The 21,689-nt window shown below is 51.5% G+C and overlaps 1 protein-coding gene and 1 pseudogene across 2 annotated transcripts in view; both read left to right on the top strand.

Annotated features, from left to right (window-relative positions):
- The window catches only part of LOC138657610 (zinc finger protein 271-like), a 185,639-nt pseudogene that overhangs the window by 4,089 nt on the left and 159,861 nt on the right, over positions 1 to 21,689 (top strand).
- Positions 1 to 21,689, top strand: part of LOC138657594 (zinc finger protein 271-like) — a 50,309-nt gene that overhangs the window by 4,112 nt on the left and 24,508 nt on the right. For both annotated transcript variants that reach the window (XM_069745344.1, XM_069745349.1), the window contains exons 2-5: positions 9,291 to 9,431; positions 9,733 to 9,906; positions 13,427 to 13,550; positions 14,003 to 14,100. In XM_069745344.1, coding sequence (XP_069601445.1) covers positions 9,348 to 9,431; positions 9,733 to 9,906; positions 13,427 to 13,550; positions 14,003 to 14,100 — 480 coding nt within the window. In that variant the 5' untranslated portion in view covers positions 9,291 to 9,347. The remainder of the gene's footprint in view (positions 1 to 9,290; positions 9,432 to 9,732; positions 9,907 to 13,426; positions 13,551 to 14,002; positions 14,101 to 21,689) is intronic.

Genomic DNA, 21,689 nt, shown 5'->3' with positions numbered 1-21,689 from the left:
CACCGGAGCTCACCTCAGAGGGAGACATACTGACATCACCGCACTATTCCCACATGTCTACCCACCGGAGCCCACCTCAGAGGGAGACATACTGACATCAGTGCACTATTCCCACATGTCTACCCACCGGAGCTCACCTCAGAGGGAGACATACTGACATCAGTGCACTATTCCCACATGTCTACCCGCCGGAGCCCACCTCAGAGGGAGACATACTGACATCACCGCACTATTCCCACATGTGTACCCACCGGAGCCCACCTCAGAGGGAGACATACTGACATCAGTGTACTATTCCCACATGTCTACCCACCGGAGCCCACCTCAGAGGGAGACATACTGACATCAGTGTACTATTCCCACATGTCTACCCACCGGAGCCCACCTCAGAGGGAGACATACTGACATCACCGCACTATTCCCACATGTGTACCCACCGGAGCCCACCTCAGAGGGAGACATACTGACATCAGTGTACTATTCCCACATGTCTACCCGCCGGAGCCCACCTCAGAGGGAGACATACTGACATCACCGCACTATTCCCACATGTCTACCCACTGGAGCCCACCTCAGAGGGAGACATACTGACATCAGTGCACTATTCCCACATGTCTACCCACCGGAGCCCACCTCAGAGGGAGACATACTGACATCAGCGCACTATTCCCACATGTCTACCCACCGGAGCCCACCTCAGAGGGAGACATACTGACATCAGTGCACTATTCCCACATGTCTACCCACCGGAGCCCACCTCAGAGGGAGACATACTGACATCAGTGCACTATTCCCACATGTCTACCCACCGGAGCCCACCTCAGAGGGAGACATACTGACATCAGTGTACTATTCCCACATGTCTACCCGCCGGAGCCCACCTCAGAGGGAGACATACTGACATCGCCGCACTATTCCCACATGTCTACCCACCGGAGCCCACCTCAGAGGGAGACATACTGACATCAGTGTACTATTCCCACATGTCTACCCACCGGAGCCCACCTCAAAGGGAGACATACTGACATCACCGCACTATTCCCACATGTCTACCCACCGGAGCCCACCTCAGAGGGAGACATACTGACATCACCGCACTATTCCTACATGTCTACCCACCGGAGCCCACCTCAGAGGGAGACATACTGACATCACCGCACTATTCCCACATGTCTACCCACCGGAGCCCACCTCAGAGGGAGACATACTGACATCAGTGTACTATTCCCACATGTCTACCCACCGGAGCCCACCTCAGAGGGAGACATACTGACATCAGCGCACTATTCCCACATGTCTACCCACCGGAGCCCACCTCAGAGGGAGACATACTGACATCAGTGTACTATTCCCACATGTCTACCCACCGGAGCCCACCTCAGAGGGAGACATACTGACATCGCCGCACTATTCCCACATGTCTACCCACCGGAGCTCACCTCAGAGGGAGACATACTGACATCGCCGCACTATTCCCACATGTCTACCCACCGGAGCTCACCTCAGAGGGAGACATACTGACATCGCCGCACTATTCCCACATGTCTACCCACCGGAGCCCACCTCAGAGGGAGACATACTGACATCGCCGCACTATTCCCACATGTCTACCCACCGGAGCTCACCTCAGAGGGAGACATACTGATATCACCGCACTATTCCCACATGTCTACCCACCGGAGCTCACCTCAGAGGGAGACATACTGACATCAGCGCACTATTCCCACATGTCTACCCACCGGAGCCCACCTCAGAGGGAGACATACTGACATCACCTCACTATTCCCACATGTCTACCCACCGGAGCTCACCTCAGAGGGAGACATACTGACATCACCGCACTATTCCCACATGTCTACCCACCGGAGCCCACCTCAGAGGGAGACATACTGACATCAGCGCACTATTCCCACATGTCTACCCACCGGAGCCCACCTCAGAGGGAGACATACTGACATCTCCGCACTATTCCCACATGTCTACCCACCGGAGCCCACCTCAGAGGGAGACATACTGACATCTCCGCACTATTCCCACATGTCTACCCACCGGAGCCCACCTCAGAGGGAGACATACTGACATCTCCGCACTATTCCCACATGTCTACCCACCGGAGCTCACCTCAGAGGGAGACATACTGACATCACCGCACTATTCCCACATGTCTACCCACCGGAGCCCACCTCAGAGGGAGACATACTGACATCAGTGCACTATTCCCACATGTGTACCCACCGGAGCCCACCTCAGAGGGAGACATACTGACATCACCGCACTATTCCCACATGTCTACCCACCGGAGCTCACCTCAGAGGGAGACATACTGACATCACCGCACTATTCCCACATGTCTACCCACCGGAGCTCACCTCAGAGGGAGACATACTGACATCACCGCACTATTCCCACATGTCTACCCACCGGAGCTCACCTCAGAGGGAGACATACTGACATCACCGCACTATTCCCACATGTCTACCCCCCGGAGCCCACCTCAGAGGGAGACATACTGACATCACTGCACTATTCCCACATGTCTACCCACCGGAGCCCACCTCAGAGGGAGACATACTGACATCTCCGCACTATTCCCACATGTCTACCCACCGGAGCCCACCTCAGAGGGAGACATACTGACATCAGTGCACTATTCCCACATGTCTACCCACCGGAGCCCACCTCAGAGGGAGACATACTGACATCACCGCACTATTCCCACATGTCTACCCACCGGAGCCCACCTCAGAGGGAGACATACTGACATCACCGCACTATTCCCACATGTCTACCCACCGGAGCTCACCTCAGAGGGAGACATACTGACATCACCGCACTATTCCCACATGTCTACCCACCGGAGCTCACCTCAGAGGGAGACATACTGACATCACCGCACTATTCCCACATGTCTACCCACCGGAGCTCACCTCAGAGGGAGACATACTGACATCACCGCACTATTCCCACATGTCTACCCACCGGAGCCCACCTCAGAGGGAGACATACTGACATCACTGCACTATTCCCACATGTCTACCCACCGGAGCCCACCTCAGAGGGAGACATACTGACATCTCCGCACTATTCCCACATGTCTACCCACCGGAGCCCACCTCAGAGGGAGACATACTGACATCAGTGCACTATTCCCACATGTCTACCCACCGGAGCCCACCTCAGAGGGAGACATACTGACATCACCGCACTATTCCCACATGTCTACCCACCGGAGCCCACCTCAGAGGGAGACATACTGACATCACTGCACTATTCCCACATGTCTACCCACCGGAGCCCACCTCAGAGGGAGACATACTGACATCTCCGCACTATTCCCACATGTCTACCCACCGGAGCCCACCTCAGAGGGAGACATACTGACATCAGTGCACTATTCCCACATGTCTACCCACCGGAGCCCACCTCAGAGGGAGACATACTGACATCACCGCACTATTCCCACATGTCTACCCACCGGAGCCCACCTCAGAGGGAGACATACTGACATCACCGCACTATTCCCACATGTCTACCCACCGGAGCCCACCTCAGAGGGAGACATACTGACATCACCGCACTATTCCCACATGTCTACCCACCGGAGCCCACCTCAGAGGGAGACATACTGACATCACCGCACTATTCCCACATGTCTACCCACCGGAGCCCAACTCAGAGGGAGACATACTGACATCAGCGCACTATTCCCACATGTCTACCCACCGGAGCCCACCTCAGAGGGAGACATACTGACATCAGTGCACTATTCCCACATGTCTACCCACCGGAGCCCACCTCAGAGGGAGACATACTGACATCAGTGCACTATTCCCACATGTCTACCCACCGGAGCCCACCTCAGAGGGAGACATACTGACATCACCGCACTATTCCCCCATGTCTACCCACCGGAGCCCACCTCAGAGGGAGACATACTGACATCACCGCACTATTCCCACATGTCTACCCACCGGAGCCCACCTCAGAGGGAGACATACTGACATCAGTGCACTATTCCCACATGTCTACCCACCGGAGCCCACCTCAGAGGGAGACATACTGACATCAGTGCACTATTCCCACATGTCTACCCACCGGAGCCCACCTCAGAGGGAGACATACTGACATCAGTGCACTATTCCCACATGTCTACCCACCGGAGCCCACCTCAGAGGGAGACATACTGACATCACCGCACTATTCCCACATGTCTACCCACCGGAGCCCACCTCAGAGGGAGACATACTGACATCACCGCACTATTCCCACATGTCTACCCACCGGAGCCCACCTCAGAGGGAGACATACTGACATCACTGCACTATTCCCACATGTCTACCCACCGGAGCTCACCTCAGAGGGAGACATACTGACATCACCGCACTATTCCCACATGTCTACCCACCGGAGCCCACCTCAGAGGGAGACATACTTACATCACCGCACTATTCCCACATGTCTACCCACCGGAGCCCACCTCAGAGGGAGACATACTGACATCAGCGCACTATTCCCACATGTCTACCCACCGGAGCTCACCTCAGAGGGAGACATACTGACATCACCGCACTATTCCCACATGTCTACCCACCGGAGCCCACCTCAGAGGGAGACATACTGACATCACCGCACTATTCCCACATGTCTACCCACCGGAGCCCACCTCAGAGGGAGACATACTGACATCAGCGCACTATTCCCACATGTCTACCCTTCGGAGCCCACCTCAGAGGGAGACATACTGACATCAGTGTACTATTCCCACATGTCTACCCACCGGAGCCCACCTCAGAGGGAGACATACTGACATCAGCGCACTATTCCCACATGTCTACCCATCGGAGCCCACCTCAGAGGGAGTCATACTGACATCAGTGTACTATTCCCACATGTCTACCCACCGGAGCCCACCTCAGAGGGAGACATACTGACATCAGCGCACTATTCCCACATGTCTACCCACCGGAGCCCACCTCAGAGGGAGACATACTGACATCAGTGCACTATTCCCACATGTCTACCCACCGGAGCCCACCTCAGAGGGAGACATACTGACATCACCGCACTATTCCCACATGTCTACCCACCGGAGCCCACCTCAGAGGGAGACATACTGACATCAGTGCACTATTCCCACATGTCTACCCATCGGAGCCCACCTCAGAGGGAGTCATACTGACATCAGTGTACTATTCCCACATGTCTACCCACCGGAGCCCACCTCAGAGGGAGACATACTGACATCAGCGCACTATTCCCACATGTCTACCCACCGGAGCCCACCTCAGAGGGAGACATACTGACATCACCGCACTATTCCCACATGTCTACCCACCGGAGCCCACCTCAGAGGGAGACATACTGACATCAGCGCACTATTCCCACATGTCTACCCACCGGAGCCCACCTCAGAGGGAGACATACTGACATCAGCGCACTATTCCCACATGTCTACCCACCGGAGCCCACCTCAGAGGGAGACATACTGACATCAGCGCACTATTCCCACATGTCTACCCACCGGAGCCCACCTCAGAGGGAGACATACTGACATCAGCGCACTATTCCCACATGTCTACCCACCGGAGCCCACCTCAGAGGGAGACATACTGACATCAGCGCACTATTCCCACATGTCTACCCACCGGAGCCCACCTCAGAGGGAGACATACTGACATCAGCGCACTATTCCCACATGTCTACCCACCGGAGCCCACCTCAGAGGGAGACATACTGACATCAGCGCACTATTCCCACATGTCTACCCACCGGAGCCCACCTCAGAGGGAGACATACTGACATCAGCGCACTATTCCCACATGTCTACCCACCGGAGCCCACCTCAGAGGGAGACATACTGACATCAGCGCACTATTCCCACATGTCTACCCACCGGAGCCCACCTCAGAGGGAGACATACTGACATCAGCGCACTATTCCCACATGTCTACCCACCGGAGCCCACCTCAGAGGGAGACATACTGACATCAGTGCACTATTCCCACATGTCTACCCACCGGAGCCCACATCAGAGGGAGACATACTGACATCACCGCACTATTCCCACATGTCTACCCACCGGAGCCCACCTCAGAGGGAGACATACTGACATCACCGCACTATTCCCACATGTCTACCCACCGGAGCCCACCTCAGAGGGAGACATACTGACATCACCGCACTATTCCCACATGTCTACCCACCGGAGCCCACCTCAGAGGGAGACATACTGACATCAGTGCACTATTCCCACATGTCTACCCACCGGAGCCCACCTCAGAGGGAGACATACTGACATCACCGCACTATTCCCACATGTCTACCCACCGGAGCCCACCTCAGAGGGAGACATACTGACATCACCGCACTATTCCCACATGTCTACCCACCGGAGCCCACCTCAGAGGGAGACATACTGACATCACCGCACTATTCCCACATGTCTACCCACCGGAGCCCACCTCAGAGGGAGACATACTGACATCAGTGTACTATTCCCACATGTCTACCCACCGGAGCTCACCTCAGAGGGAGACATACTGACATCAGTGCACTATTCCTACATGTCTACCCACCGGAGCCCACCTCAGAGGGAGACATACTGACATCAGTGCACTATTCCCACATGTCTACCCACCGGAGCCCACCTCAGAGGGAGACATACTGACATCAGTGTACTATTCCCACATGTCTACCCACCGGAGCTCACCTCAGAGGGAGACATACTGACATCAGTGCACTATTCCCACATGTCTACCCACCGGAGCCCACCTCAGAGGGAGACATACTGACATCACCGCACTATTCCCACATGTCTACCCACCGGAGCCCACCTCAGAGGGAGACATACTGACATCAGCGCACTATTCCCACATGTCTACCCACCGGAGCCCACCTCAGAGGGAGACATACTGACATCACCGCACTATTCCCACATGTCTACCCACTGGAGCCACCTCAGAGGGAGACATACTGACATCACCGCACTATTCCCACATGTCTACCCACTGGAGCCACCTCAGAGGGAGACATACTGACATCACCGCACTATTCCCACATGTCTACCCACCGGAGCCCACCTCAGAGGGAGACATACTGACATCACCGCACTATTCCCACATGTCTACTTTACAGCCGCACAATTTTGGAAACAATTTTTTTTTGTTAGGGAGTTATAACGGTTAAAAGTTGACCAGCAATTTCTCATTTTTACACCATTTTTTTTAGGGACCACATCTCATTTGAAGTCACTTTGAGGGGTCTGTGATAGAAAATATCCAAGTGTGACACCGTTCTAAATACTGCACCCCTCAAGGTGCTCAAAATCACATTCAGGAAGTTTATTAACCCTTCTGGTGCTTCACAGGAACTGAAACAATATGGAAGGAAAAAATGAACATTTAACTTTTTTAAAAACATTTTTCTTATGAACCTTTTTTTTTATTTTCACAATGGTAGAAAGGGATAATGAGCTACAAAAGTTGTTGTCCAATTTGTCCTGAGTACGCTGATACTCCATATGTGGGGGGGAACCACTGACTGGGCGCATGGGAGAGCTCGGAAGGGAAGGAGCGCTGTATGACTTTACAATGTAGAATTGGCTGGAATTGAGATCGGACGCCATGTCGCGTTTGGAGACCCCTGATGTGCCTAAACATTGAAACCCCCAATTATAACTCCAACCCTAATCCAAACACACCTCTAAAGGGAAAATGGAAATAAAACCATTACACTTCCTTCCTCCGCTTCCTCCTCCGTTGCCAGCAGCTTATTAGTGCTTGTAAGAAGCACATGTCAGGGATGTCACAGGCAGAGCACGGCTGCCGGAATATTCACCGGGACTGTACATCGCAGAGAGCAGCGAGTATTCATTGCTCTTCAGTAGCGCGCAGTGTCAGCCGGAGCCTTCCTGCTGCCGCCGGCGGTCACGTCCCTGCCATTACAAGCATTAAGCAGCTTCTGGCACCGGAGCAGGATGCTGCGAGGGAGCGCCTGGAAGGTAAGTGTAATGTTTTTTGTTAATCTTTTCTGATGGGGCCATGCATGCCAGGACCGGGATGGGACTAATCCTACCAGAATAAGGATGGGACCAATAATACCAGGACCGGGATTAGACCGTATCATACCAGGATGCCAAAAAGAAATGAATATTCATTGCCCTCCACGCCCATGGGCATGGAATGCAGTGAATATTAATTTCTCTCTAGCAACGGGCACAGGAGTTAGCCGCATCTGCTGGCTCCTGCCTCTGTGACCCGCTGCTCTGCCGAAACCGCTCCCTACCTCCCCACCACAGCCAGAGCCGGTATATCCGGACTGTAAGACAAACGCCACATTTTTTTTCCACATTTTGGGAGGAAAAAAGTGCATCTTATAGTCAGAAAAATACGGTAGCTCTCCTTGGAAGGGACTATAGCAGAGGTGTCAAACTGCATTCCTCGAGGGCCGCAAACAGGTCATGTTTTCAGGATTTCCTTGTATTGCACAGGTGATAATTTAATCACCCGCACAGAATGATTCCAGCACCTTGTGCAAAGCTAAGGAAATCCTGAAAACATGACCTGTTTGCGGCCCTCGAGGAATACAGTTTGACACCTCTGGACTATAGCAACAGGGATGTATAGCACCTCCTCATGTCACAGCCTCTCCTGGCAGTGTAGTTACCGCGGTGACCGTCCCTCTCTGGTGGCATAGTTACCATGGTGACTGACCTCTGCTGGCGGTGTAGTTACCATGGTGACAGACCTCTGCTGGCGGTGTAGTTACCATGGTGACAGACCTCTGCTGGCGGTGTAGTTACCATGGTGACTGTCCCCCACTAGCGGTAGAGTTACCACGTTGACCATCCTCAGCTGGAGGTGGAGTTACCACGGTGACCGTCCTATGCTGGCGGTGTAGTTACCACGTTGACCATCCTCAGCTGGAGGTGGAGTTACCACGGTGACTGTCCTATGCTGGCGGTGGAGTTTACACAGTGACCTGCCCCTCACTGGCGGTGTAGTTACCACGTTGACCGTCCTCAGCTGGAGGTGGAGTTTACACAGTGACCTGCCCCTCACTGGTGATGTAGTTACCACGGTGACCGTCCTCTGCTGGTGGTGTAGTTAACACGGTGACCGTCCTCCCCCCTACGAGGCTGATAATGAGCGGTCAGATCGGCGGAGGAGGTCGCGGTGGAGTTTTGAGCCTTTTCCTCCAGATTCTTCCTGATAAATGTTGATATTTGGCAGAATTTAGTGATTGTCGTTCTCTCGTCCCCTGTGATTTCCATCTTCTCCTTCATCATGAAGACGCCGGCAGGACGAGATCCCTCCAGCTGATCCAGTGCTCATCCCTCCTCCTCCTGAATGACCCCGAGGATGGACAGGGATGAGACCACCAGAAGATTATTCCACTTCGCCCTGGAGATCGTCTCCCTGCTGAGCGGAGAGGTAACTCCTCTACATTTCTATCAGCTTTATTGTGTTCTGTGACAAGTCCGACATCGGAATAGAGAGAAGGATTCTTTCCTGTAAGAGCAGTGATTGTGTGGAGCGCTCTGCCCAGAGGAGTTGTCATGGGGATTCCCTATAAGAGCTGTAGAGGGGCCGGGATGTCTGTCCGGAGGGGAATAATATTCCCGGTTATGGCCCCAGATTACTGGAGACGGTTATTGATCCCGGGATTTCTACTGATTGTCAGATCTGGAGTCGGGAAGGAATCTTCTCCCTAAGTGTCTCTCTCCATACACAGGATTACACAATAGTGAGGAAGACACCGGGGGGCGGTGTGACTCCCATCATCCATCTCCAGGAGTCAGGAGGGCGGAGCCCCATCACAGAGCCTCCCCCGCACTCCCTGCTACATGAGAGGAACAAGAAGATCCTGGAGCTCAGCAACAAGATGATTGAGCTGCTGAGCGGAGAGGTGACTGCTGGGAGATTATACAGCACTGGAGGATTCTGGGTGATGAGCGGAGAGGTGACTGCTGGGAGATTATACAGCACTGGAGGATTCTGGGTGATGTGCGGAGAGGTGACTGCTGGGAGATTATACAGCACTGGAGGATTCTGGGTGATGAGCGGAGAGGTGACTGCTGGGAGATTATACAGCACTGGAGGATTCTGGGTGATGAGCGGAGAGGTGACTGCTGGGAGATTATACAGGACTGGAGGATTCTGGGTGATGAGCGGAGAGGTGACTGCTGGGACATTATACAGGACTGGAGGATTCTGGGTGATGAGCAGAGAGGTGACTGCTGGGACATTATACAGCACTGGAGGATTCTGGGTGATGAGCGGAGAGGTGACTGCTGGGACATTATACAGGACTGGAGGATTCTGGGTGATGAGCGGAGAGGTGACTGCTGGGACATTATACAGCACTGGAGGATTCTGGGTGATGAGCGGAGAGGTGACTGCTGGGACATTATACAGCACTGGAGGATTCTGGGTGATGAGCGGAGAGGTGACTGCTGGGAGATTATACAGGACTGGAGGATTCTGGGTGATGAGCGGAGAGGTGACTGCTGGGAGATTATACAGGACTGGAGGATTCTGGGTGATGAGCGGAGAGGAGACTGCTGGGACATTATACAGCACTGGGGGATTCTGGGTGATGAGTGGAGAGGTGACTGCTGGGAGATTATACAGCACTGGAGGATTCTGGGTGATGAGCGGAGAGGTGACTGCTGGGAGATTATACAGGACTGGAGGATTCTGGGTGATGAGCGGAGAGGAGACTGCTGGGACATTATACAGCACTGGAGGATTCTGGGTGATGAGCGGAGAGGTGACTGCTGGGAGATTATACAGCACTGGAGGATTCTGGGTGATGAGCGGAGAGGAGACTGCTGGGAGATTATACAGGACTGGAGGATTCTGGGTGATGAGCGGAGAGGTGACTGCTGGGACATTATACAGCACTGGAGGATTCTGGGTGATGAGCGGAGAGGTGACTGCTGGGAGATTATACAGCACTGGAGGATTCTGGGTGATGAGCGGAGAGGTGACTGCTGGGACATTATACAGGACTGGAGGATTCTGGGTGATGAGCGGAGAGGAGACTGCTGGGACATTATACAGCACTGGAGGATTCTGGGTGATGAGCGGAGAGGTGACTGCTGGGACATTATACAGCACTGGGGGATTCTGGGTGATGAGTGGAGAGGTGACTGCTGGGACATTATACAGCACTGGAGGATTCTGGGTGATGAGCGGAGAGGTGACTGCTGGGACATTATACAGCACTGGAGGATTCTGGGTGATGAGCGGAGAGGTGACTGCTGGGAGATTATACAGGACTGGAGGATTCTGGGTGATGAGCGGAGAGGTGACTGCTGGGACATTATACAGCACTGGAGGATTCTGGGTGATGAGTGGAGAGGAGACTGCTGGGACATTATACAGCACTGGAGGATTCTGGGTGATGAGCGGAGAGGTGACTGCTGGGACATTATACAGCACTGGAGGATTCTGGGTGATGAGCGGAGAGGTGACTGCTGGGACATTATACAGGACTGGAGGATTCTGGGTGATGAGCGGAGAGGTGACTGCTGGGACATTATACAGCACTGGAGGATTCTGGGTGATGAGCGGAGAGGTGACTGCTGGGACATTATACAGCACTGGAGGATTCTGGGTGATGAGCGGAGAGGTGACTGCTGGGATATTATACAGGACTGGAGGATTCTGGGTGATGAGCGGAGAGGTGACTGCTGGGAGATTATACAGGACTGGAGGATTCTGGGTGATGAGCGGAGAGGTGACTGCTGGGACATTATACAGCACTGGAGGATTCTGGGTGATGAGCGGAGAGGTGACTGCTGGGAGATTATACAGGACTGGAGGATTCTGGGTGATGAGCGGAGAGGTGACTGCTGGGAGATTATACAGGACTGGAGGATTCTGGGTGATGAGCGGAGAGGTGACTGCTGGGACATTATACAGGACTGGAGGATTCTGGGTGATGAGCGGAGAGGTGACTGCTGGGAGATTATACAGCACTGGAGGATTCTGGGTGATGAGCGGAGAGGTGACTGCTGGGAGATTATACAGGACTGGAGGATTCTGGGTGATGAGCGGAGAGGTGACTGCTGGGACATTATACAGCACTGGAGGATTCTGGGTGATGAGCGGAGAGGTGACTGCTGGGAGATTATACAGGACTGGAGGATTCTGGGTGATGAGCGGAGAGGTGACTGCTGGGAGATTATACAGGACTGGAGGATTCTGGGTGATGAGCGGAGAGGTGACTGCTGGGACATTATACAGCACTGGAGGATTCTGGATGATGAGCGGAGAGGTGACTGCTGGGACATTATACAGGACTGGAGGATTCTGGGTGATGAGCGGAGAGGTGACTGCTGGGAGATTATACAGCACTGGAGGATTCTGGGTGATGAGAGGAGAGGTGACTGCTGGGACATTATACAGGACTGGAGGATTCTGGGTGATGAGCGGAGAGGTGACTGCTGGGACATTATACAGCACTGGAGGATTCTGGATGATGAGCGGAGAGGTGACTGCTGGGACATTATACAGGACTGGAGGATTCTGGGTGATGAGCGGAGAGGTGACTGCTGGGAGATTATACAGCACTGGAGGATTCTGGGTGATGAGCGGAGAGGTGACTGCTGGGAGATTATACAGGACTGGAGGATTCTGGGTGATGAGCGGAGAGGTGACTGCTGGGACATTATACAGCACTGGAGGATTCTGGGTGATGAGCGGAGAGGTGACTGCTGGGAGATTATACAGGACTGGAGGATTCTGGGTGATGAGCGGAGAGGTGACTGCTGGGAGATTATACAGGACTGGAGGATTCTGGGTGATGAGCGGAGAGGTGACTGCTGGGACATTATACAGCACTGGAGGATTCTGGATGATGAGCGGAGAGGTGACTGCTGGGACATTATACAGGACTGGAGGATTCTGGGTGATGAGCGGAGAGGTGACTGCTGGGAGATTATACAGCACTGGAGGATTCTGGGTGATGAGAGGAGAGGTGACTGCTGGGACATTATACAGCACTGGAGGATTCTGGGTGATGAGCGGAGAGGTGACTGCTGGGACATTATACAGCACTGGAGGATTCTGGGTGATGAGCGGAGAGGTGACTGCTGGGACATTATACAGCACTGGAGGATTCTGGGTGATGAGCGGAGAGGAGACTGCTGGGAGATTATACAGGACTGGAGGATTCTGGGTGATGAGCGGAGAGGTGACTGCTGGGACATTATACAGGACTGGAGGATTCTGGGTGATGAGCGGAGAGGTGACTGCTGGGACATTATACAGCACTGGAGGATTCTGGGTGATGAGCAGAGAGGTGACTGCTGGGAGATTATACAGGACTGGAGGATTCTGGGTGATGAGCGGAGAGGTGACTGCTGGGACATTATACAGCACTGGAGGATTCTGGGTGATGACGGTGTGGCTGTTGTCAGGTTCCTATAAGGTGTCAGGACGTCGCTGTCTATCTCTCCGTGGAGGAGTGGGAGTATCTAGAAGGACACCAGGATCGGTACCAGGATGTGATGATGGAGGAGCTCCGGCCTCTGACACCACGAGGTGAGAGGAAACCTTCCCCTGACATCACATTGTCTCTTCAGCGTTGGTCGGTTGCTATTAGGCTACGTTCACATTAGCGTTGCGCGCCGCTGCGTCGGCGACGCAACGCACGACGCACAAAAAAAACGCGCGCAAACGCACGCAAAAACGCGTTTTGCGACGCGTGCGTCGTTTTTTGACGAAAATCGGACGCACGAAAAATGCAACTTGTTGCATTTTCTTGCGTCCGACTCTAGCGTCGGAAACGACGCACGTGTCGGAAAACGCAACAAAAAAAACGCACGCGTCCCCCATGTTAAACATAGGGGCGCGTCGCCGCTGCGGAACGCTAATGTGAACGTAGCCTTAGTGCTGCAGCCACAGATATTTCTGTTCTGTGGTCACCGACTACTACTCCCATCATCTCATCATCACATGTCACAATCTATTCCATCACTGTGCGTCTCCTACAGATGGATCCAGGAGGAGGAATCCACCAGAGAGATCTCCCCGTCCTCTGTATCCCCCGGACTGTCCGGAGGAGAATCACAACATCCCGGAGGATCATCAGGTAGACGGTGCTGAGCCCTGTACCGGATCTGTATACGGGGGACATTTCTGATCGAGGTCACAGATGTCACAGATTGTGGTGGTTTCTTTTATTATTATTTATTTCTATATCACCATTGATTCCATGGTCTGTACATGAGGAGGGGTCACATACAAGTTACAGATATCACTTACAGTAAACTAACAATGACGGACTGATACAGAGGGGCGAGGACCCTGCCCTGGGGGGCTCACATTCTACAGGATGGTGGGGATGGAGACAGTAGGTTGGGGGTTGCAGGAGCTCCGGTGTTGGTGAGGCGGTAGCTCCGGTGTTGGTGAGGCAGTAGCTCCGGTAGTGGTGAGGCGGTAGCTCCGGTAGTGGTGAGGCGGTAGCTCCGGTGGTGGTGAGGCGGTAGCTCCGGTGGTGGTGAGGCGGTAGCTCCGGTGTTGGTGAGGCGGTAGCTCCGGTGTTGGTGAGGCGGTAGCTCCGGTGTTGGTGAGGCGGTAGCTCCGGTGTTGGTGAGGCGGTAGCTCCGGTGTTGGTGAGGCGGTAGCTCCGGTGTTGGTGAGGCGGTAGCTCCGGTGTTGGTGAGGCGGTAGCTCCGGTGTTGGTGAGGCGGTAGCTCCGGTGTTGGTGAGGCGGTAGCTCCGGTGATGGTGAGGAGGCAGCAGGGTCAGTGGTGAGGAGGCAGCAGGGTCAGTGCAGGCTGTAGGATTTCCTGAAGAGCTGGGTTTTCAGGTTCCGTCTGAAGGATCCGAATGTGGCTGATAGTCGGACGTGTTGGGGCAAAGAATTCCAGAGGATGGGGGATATTCGGGAGAAGTCATGGAGGCGGTTGGGTGAGGAGCGGATAAGTGTGGAGGAGAGAATGAGATCTTGGGAGGACTGGAGATTACGTGAGGGAAGATATCGGGAGATTAGTTCAGAGATATATGGAGGAGACAGGTTATGGATGGCTTTGTAGGTCAGTATTAGTAGTTTGAACTGGATACGCTACGAGAATGGGAGCCAGTGAAGAGATTTGCAGAGGGGGGAAGCGGAGGAGTAGCGAGGAGAGAGATGAATTAGTCGGGCAGCAGAGTTAAGGATAGACTGGAAAGGTGCAAGGGTGTTAGCAGGGAGGCCACAGAAAAGGATGTTGCAGTAGTCAATGCGGGAGATGATGAGGGCGTGCACAAGCATTTTAGTAGATTGAGAGTTGAGGAGAGGACGGATTCTGGAGATTTTTTTGAGCTGGAGGCGACAGGAGGTGGAGAGAGCTTGGATGTGTGGTTTGAAGGACAGGGCAGAGTCGAGCGTTACTCCGAGGCAGCGAACTTCCAGTACGGGGGAGAGCGTGATGTCGTTAATTGCGATAGATAGGTCAAGTAAGGAAGATCTATGAGATGGAGGAAAGATGATGAGTTCAGATTTGTCCACATTGAGTTTGTGAGTTTGAGGAAGCAAGAGGAGAAGGAGGATATGGCTGATGGACACTCCGGGATTCTGGACAGCAGAGAGGTGACATCTGGGCCAGAGAGGTAGATCTGAGTGTCATCAGCATAAAGGTGGTACTGGAATCCATGAGACTTTGAGTTGTTCCAGGCCAAGTGTATAGATTGAGAAGAGTAGGGGTCCAAGAACAGAGCCTTGGGGGTCTCCAACAGAGAGAGGGTGGGATGAGGAGGTAGTGTGGGAGACGCTGAATGTGCGGTTGGAAAGGTATGAGGAGATCCAGGATAGGGCGAGGTCTTTGATGCCAAAGGAGGAGAGGATCTGTAGTAGGAGGCAGTGGTCAACTGTGTCGAAAGCAGAGGACAGGTCTAGAAGGAGGATTACAGAGTATTGTCCATTAGCTTTGGCTGTAAGTAGGTCGTTAGTAATTTTAGTCAGGGCTGTGTCAGTTGAGTGATGGGGCGGAAACCAGATGTTAGATGAGAGGTGGGAGGAAAGTTCAGCGTGGACGTGCTGCTCCAGGAGTTTGGAAGCAGCGATATTGGGCGATGCTGGACATAGATGTTGGATCGAGGGTTGGCTTTTTAAGAATAGGCGTGATTGTGGCATGTTTGAAAGCAGAGGGGAAGGTGCCAGAAGTTAGTGATAGGTTGAAGAGGTGGGTTAGGGATGGGATAAGAGTGGTGGTGAGGTTGGGGAGGAGGTGGGATGGGGTCGAGCGCACAGGTGGTGAGGTGCGATTTGGAGAGGAGACAATTAAGCCCCCCTTCAGTGATGTTGGATAGGGAGGTTATGGGGTTTGGGTATTGGTCTGGTATACAAAGGGGTTGTGGTGGTTGAACAATGAAGACTTGCCTTGTTTGGTCGATCTTATTTTTAAAGGGACACTGTCACCTGAATTTGGAGGGAACAATCTTCAGCCATGGAGGCGGGGTTTTCGGGTGTTTGATTCACCCTTTCCTTACCCGCTGGCTGCATGCTGGCTGCAATATTGGATTGAAGTTCATTCTCTGTCTCATGTACTACGGAGGACAGAGAATGAACTTCAATCCAATATTGCAGCCAGCGGGAAAGGAAAGGGTGAATCAAAAACCCCGCCTCCATGGCTGAAGATTGTTCCCTCCAAATTCAGGTGACGGTGTCCCTTTAAAGTGTGTGGCAAAGTCCTCAGCAGAGATGAGGGAGGTTGGAGGGGGCAGTGGTGGGCGGAGGAGGGAGTTAACCCCTTCCCGACCTGTGACACAGCGTATGCGTCATGAAAGTCGGTGCCAATCCGACCTGTGACGCATATGTTGTGTCACAGAAAGATCGCGTCCCTGCAGATCCGGTGAAAGGGTTAACTCCCATTTCACCCGGCCTGCAGGGACAGGGGGAGTGGTAGTTTAGCCCAGGGGGGGTGGCTTCACCCCACCGTGGCTACGATCGCTCTGATTGGCAGTTTCACTTTCAACAGCCAATCAGAGCGATTTGTAATATTTCACCTAAAAAACTGGTGAAATATTACAATCCAGCCATGGCCGATGCTGCAATATCATCGGCCATGGCTGGAAATACTAATGTGCACCCACCCCACCCCACCGATCGCTCCCCCCAGCCCCCCGATCTGTGCAGCGCTCCCCTCCGTCCAGTGCTCCGCTCCCCCGTGCTCCAATCACACCCCCCGTGCTCCAATGAAACCCCCCCGTGCTCCGATCCCCCCCCCCCCGCACAGCGATCCCCCCCCCCCCCCGCACAGTGATCCCCCACCCCGTGCTCCAATCCACCCGCACGCACACCGATCCTCATCCATGCTCCGACGCCTCCCCCCCGTGCTCCGACGCCTCCCCCCCGTCCTCCGACGCCTCCCCCCGTGCTCCGATGCCCCCCCCCCGTGCCCTAGTGTTGGAGTTAGAATTGAGGGGTTTCCACTGTTTAGGCACATCAGGGGTCTCCAAACGCAACATGGCGCCACCATTGATTCCAGCTAATCTTGTATTCAAAAAGTCAAATGGTGCTCCCTCACTTCCGAGCCCTGACGTGTGCCCAAACAGTGGTTTACCCCCACATATGGGGTACCAGCATACTCAGGACAAACTGCGCAACAATTACTGGGGTCCAATTTCTCCTGTTACCCTTGAGAAAATAAAAAATTGCTTGCTAAAACATCATTTTTGAGGAAAGAAAAATGATTTTTTATTTTCGCGGCTCTGCGTTGTAAACGTCTGTGAAGCACTTGGGGGTTCAAAGTGCTCACCACATATCTAGATAAGTTCCTTGGGGGGGTCTAGTTTCCAAAATGGGGTCACTTGTGGGGGGTTTCTACTGTTTAGGCACACCAGGGGCTCTGCAAACGCAACGTGACGCCCGCAGACCATTCCATCAAAGTCTGCATTTCAAAAGTCACTACTTCACTTCCGAGCCCTGGCATGTGCCCAAACAGTGGTTTACCCCCACACATGGGGTATCAGCGTACTCAGGAGAAACTGGACAACAACTTTTTTGGTCCAATTTCCCCTGTAACCCTTGGGAAAATAAAAAATTCTGGGCTAAAAAATTATTTTTGAGGAAAGAAAACGTATTTATTATTTTCACTGCTCTGTGTTATGAACTTCTGTGAAGCACTTGGGGGTTCAAAGTGCTCACCTCACATCTAGATAAGTTCCTTTCGGGGTCTAGTTTCCAAAATGGGGTCACTTGTGGGGGGTTTCTACTGTTTAGCCACATCAGGGGCTCTGCAAACGCAACGTGATGCCCGCAGAGCATTCCATCAAAGTCTGCATTTCAAAACGTCACTACTTCACTTCCGAGCCCTGGCATGTGCCCAAACAGTGGTTTACCCCCACATATGGGGTATCAGCGTACTCAGGTGAAACTGGACAACAACTTTTGGGGTCAAATTTCTCCTGTTACCCTTGGGAAAATAAAAAATTGCGGGCTAAAAAATCATTTTTGAGAAAAGAAATTTTTTATTTTATTTTCATGGCTCTGCGTTATAAACTTCTGTGAAGCACTTGAGGGTTCAAAGTGCTCACCACACATCTAGATTAGTTCCTTTGGGGGTCTAGTTTCAAAAATGGGGTCATTTGTGGGGGATCTCCAATGTTTAGGCACACAGGGGCTCTCCAAACGCAACATGGTGTCCGCTAATGATTGGAGCTAATTTTCCATTTAAAAAGCCAAATGGCGTGCCTTCCCTTCTGAGCCCTGCCGTGCGCCCAAACAGTGGTTTACCCCCACATATGGGGTATCAGCGTACTCAGGACAAACTGGACAACAACATTTGTGGTCCAATTTCTCCTATTACCATTGGCAAAATAGGAAATTCCAGGATAAAAAATCATTTTTGAGAAAAGAAAAATTATTTTTTATTTTCATGGCTCTGCATTATAAACTTCTGTGAAGCACCTGGGGGTTTAAAGTGCTCAGTATGCATCTAGATAAGTTCCTTGGGGCGTCTAGTTTCCAAAATGGGGTCACTTGTGGGGGAGCTCCATTGCATAGGCACACAGGGGCTCTCCAAACGCGACATGGTGTCCGCTAACAATTGGAGCTAATTTTCCATTCAAAAAGTCAAAAGGCCCGCCTTCCCTTCCGAGCCCTGCCTTGTGCCCAAACAGTGGTTTACCCCCACATATGAGGTATCGGTGTACTCAGGAGAAATTGCCAAACAAATTTTAGAATCCATTTTATCCTGTTGTCCATGTGAAAATGAAAAAATTGAGGCTAAAATTATTTTTTTGTGAAAAAAAAAAAGTACTTTTTCATTTTTACGGATCAATTTGTGAAGCACCTGGGGGTTTAAAGTGCTCACTATGCATCTAGATAAGTTCCTTGGGGCGTCTAGTTTCCAAAATGGGGTCACTTGTGGGGGAGCTCCAATTTTTAGGCACACGGGGGCTCTTCAAACGTGACATGGTGTCCGCTAAAGAGTGGAGCCAATTTTTGATTCAAAAAGTCAAATGGCGCTCCTTCCCTTCCAAGCCCTGCCGTGCGCCCAAACAGTGGTTTACCCCCACATATGAGGTATCGGCGTAACATAGTAACATAGTAACATAGTTAGTAAGGCCGAAAAAAGACATTTGTCCATCCAGTTCAGCCTATATTCCATCATAATAAATACCCAGATCTACGTCCTTCTACAGAACCTAATAATTGTATGATACAATATTGTTCTGCTCCAGGAAGACATCCAGGCCTCTCTTGAACCCCTCGACTGAGTTCGCCATCACCACCTCCTCAGGCAAGCAATTCCAGATTCTCACTGCCCTAACAGTAAAGAATCCTCTTCTATGTTGGTGGAAAAACCTTCTCTCCTCCAGACGCAAAGAATGCCCCCTTGTGCCCGTCACCTTCCTTGGCATAAACAGATCCTCAGCGAGATATTTGTATTGTCCCCTTATATACTTATACATGGTTATTAGATCGCCCCTCAGTCGTCTTTTTTCTAGACTAAATAATCCTAATTTCGCTAATCTATCTGGGTATTGTAGTTCTCCCATCCCCTTTATTAATTTTGTTGCCCTCCTTTGTACTCTCTCTAGTTCCATTATATCCTTCCTGAGCACCGGTGCCCAAAACTGGACACAGTACTCCATGTGCGGTCTAACTAGGGATTTGTACAGAGGCAGTATAATGCTCTCATCATGTGTATCCAGACCTCTTTTAATGCACCCCATGATCCTGTTTACCTTGGCAGCTGCTGCCTGGCACTGGCTGCTCCAGGTAAGTTTATCATTAACTAGGATCCCCAAGTCCTTCTCCCTGTCAGATTTACCCAGTGGTTTCCCGTTCAGTGTGTAATGGTGATATTGATTCCCTCTTCCCATGTGTATAACCTTACATTTATCATTGTTAAACCTCATCTGCCACCTTTCAGCCCAAGTTTCCAACTTATCCAGATCCAACTGTTGCAGAATACTATCTTCTCTTGTATTAACTGCTTTACATAGTTTTGTATCATCTGCAAATATCGATATTTTACTGTGTAAACCTTCTACCAGATCATTAATGAATATGTTGAAGAGAACAGGTCCCAATACTGACCCCTGCGGTACCCCACTGGTCACAGCGACCCAGTTAGAGACTATACCATTTATAACCACCCTCTGCTTTCTATCACTAAGCCAGTTACTAACCCATTTACACACATTTTCCCCCAGACCAAGCATTCTCATTTTGTGTACCAACCTCTTGTGCGGCACGGTATCAAACGCTTTGGAAAAATCGAGATATACCACGTCCAATGACTCACCGTGGTCCAGTCTATAGCTTACCTCTTCATAAAAACTGATTAGATTGGTTTGACAGGAGCGATTTCTCATAAACCCATGCTGATATGGAGTTAAACAGTTATTCTCATTGAGATCATCCAGAATAACATCCCTCAGAAACCCTTCAAATATTTTACCAACAATAGAGGTTAGACTTACTGGCCTATAATTTCCAGGTTCACTTTTAGAGCCCTTTTTGAATATTGGCACCACATTTGCTATGCGCCAGTCCTGCGGAACAGACCCTGTCGCTATAGAGTCCCTAAAAATAAGAAATAATGGTTTATCTATTACATTACTTAGTTCTCTTAGTACTCGTGGGTGTATGCCATCCGGACCCGGAGATTTATCTATTTTAATCTTATTTAGCCGGTTTCGCACCTCTTCTTGGGTTAGATTGGTGACTCTTAATATAGGGTTTTCATTGTTTCTTGGGATTTCACCTAGCATTTCATTTTCCACCGTGAATACCGTGGAGAAGAAGGTGTTTAATATGTTAGCTTTTTCCTCGTCATCTACAACCATTCTTTCCTCACTATTTTTTTAAGGGGCCTACATTTTCAGTTGTTATTCTTTTACTATTGATATAGTTGAAGAACAGTTTGGGATTAGTTTTACTCTCCTTAGCAATGTGCTTCTCTGTTTCCTTTTTGGCAGCTTTAATTAGTTTTTTAGATAAAGTATTTTTCTCTCTATAGTTTTTTAGAGCTTCAATGGTGCCATCCTGCTTTAGTAGTGCAAATGCTTTCTTTTTACTGTTAATTGCCTGTCTTACTTCTTTGTTTAGCCACATTACTTCTTTGTTTAGCCACATTGGGCGTACTCAGGACAAATTGGACAACAACTTTCGTGGTTCAGTTTCTTTTTTTACCATTCGGAAAATAAAAAAATTGTTGCTAAAAGATCATTTTTGTGACTAAAAAG

The sequence above is a fragment of the Ranitomeya imitator genome, chromosome 1, assembly GCF_032444005.1.
Source record: "Ranitomeya imitator isolate aRanImi1 chromosome 1, aRanImi1.pri, whole genome shotgun sequence".
NCBI classification, from domain to species: domain Eukaryota; kingdom Metazoa; phylum Chordata; class Amphibia; order Anura; family Dendrobatidae; genus Ranitomeya; species Ranitomeya imitator.
This window is presented reverse-complemented; position numbering and strand designations above follow the sequence as displayed.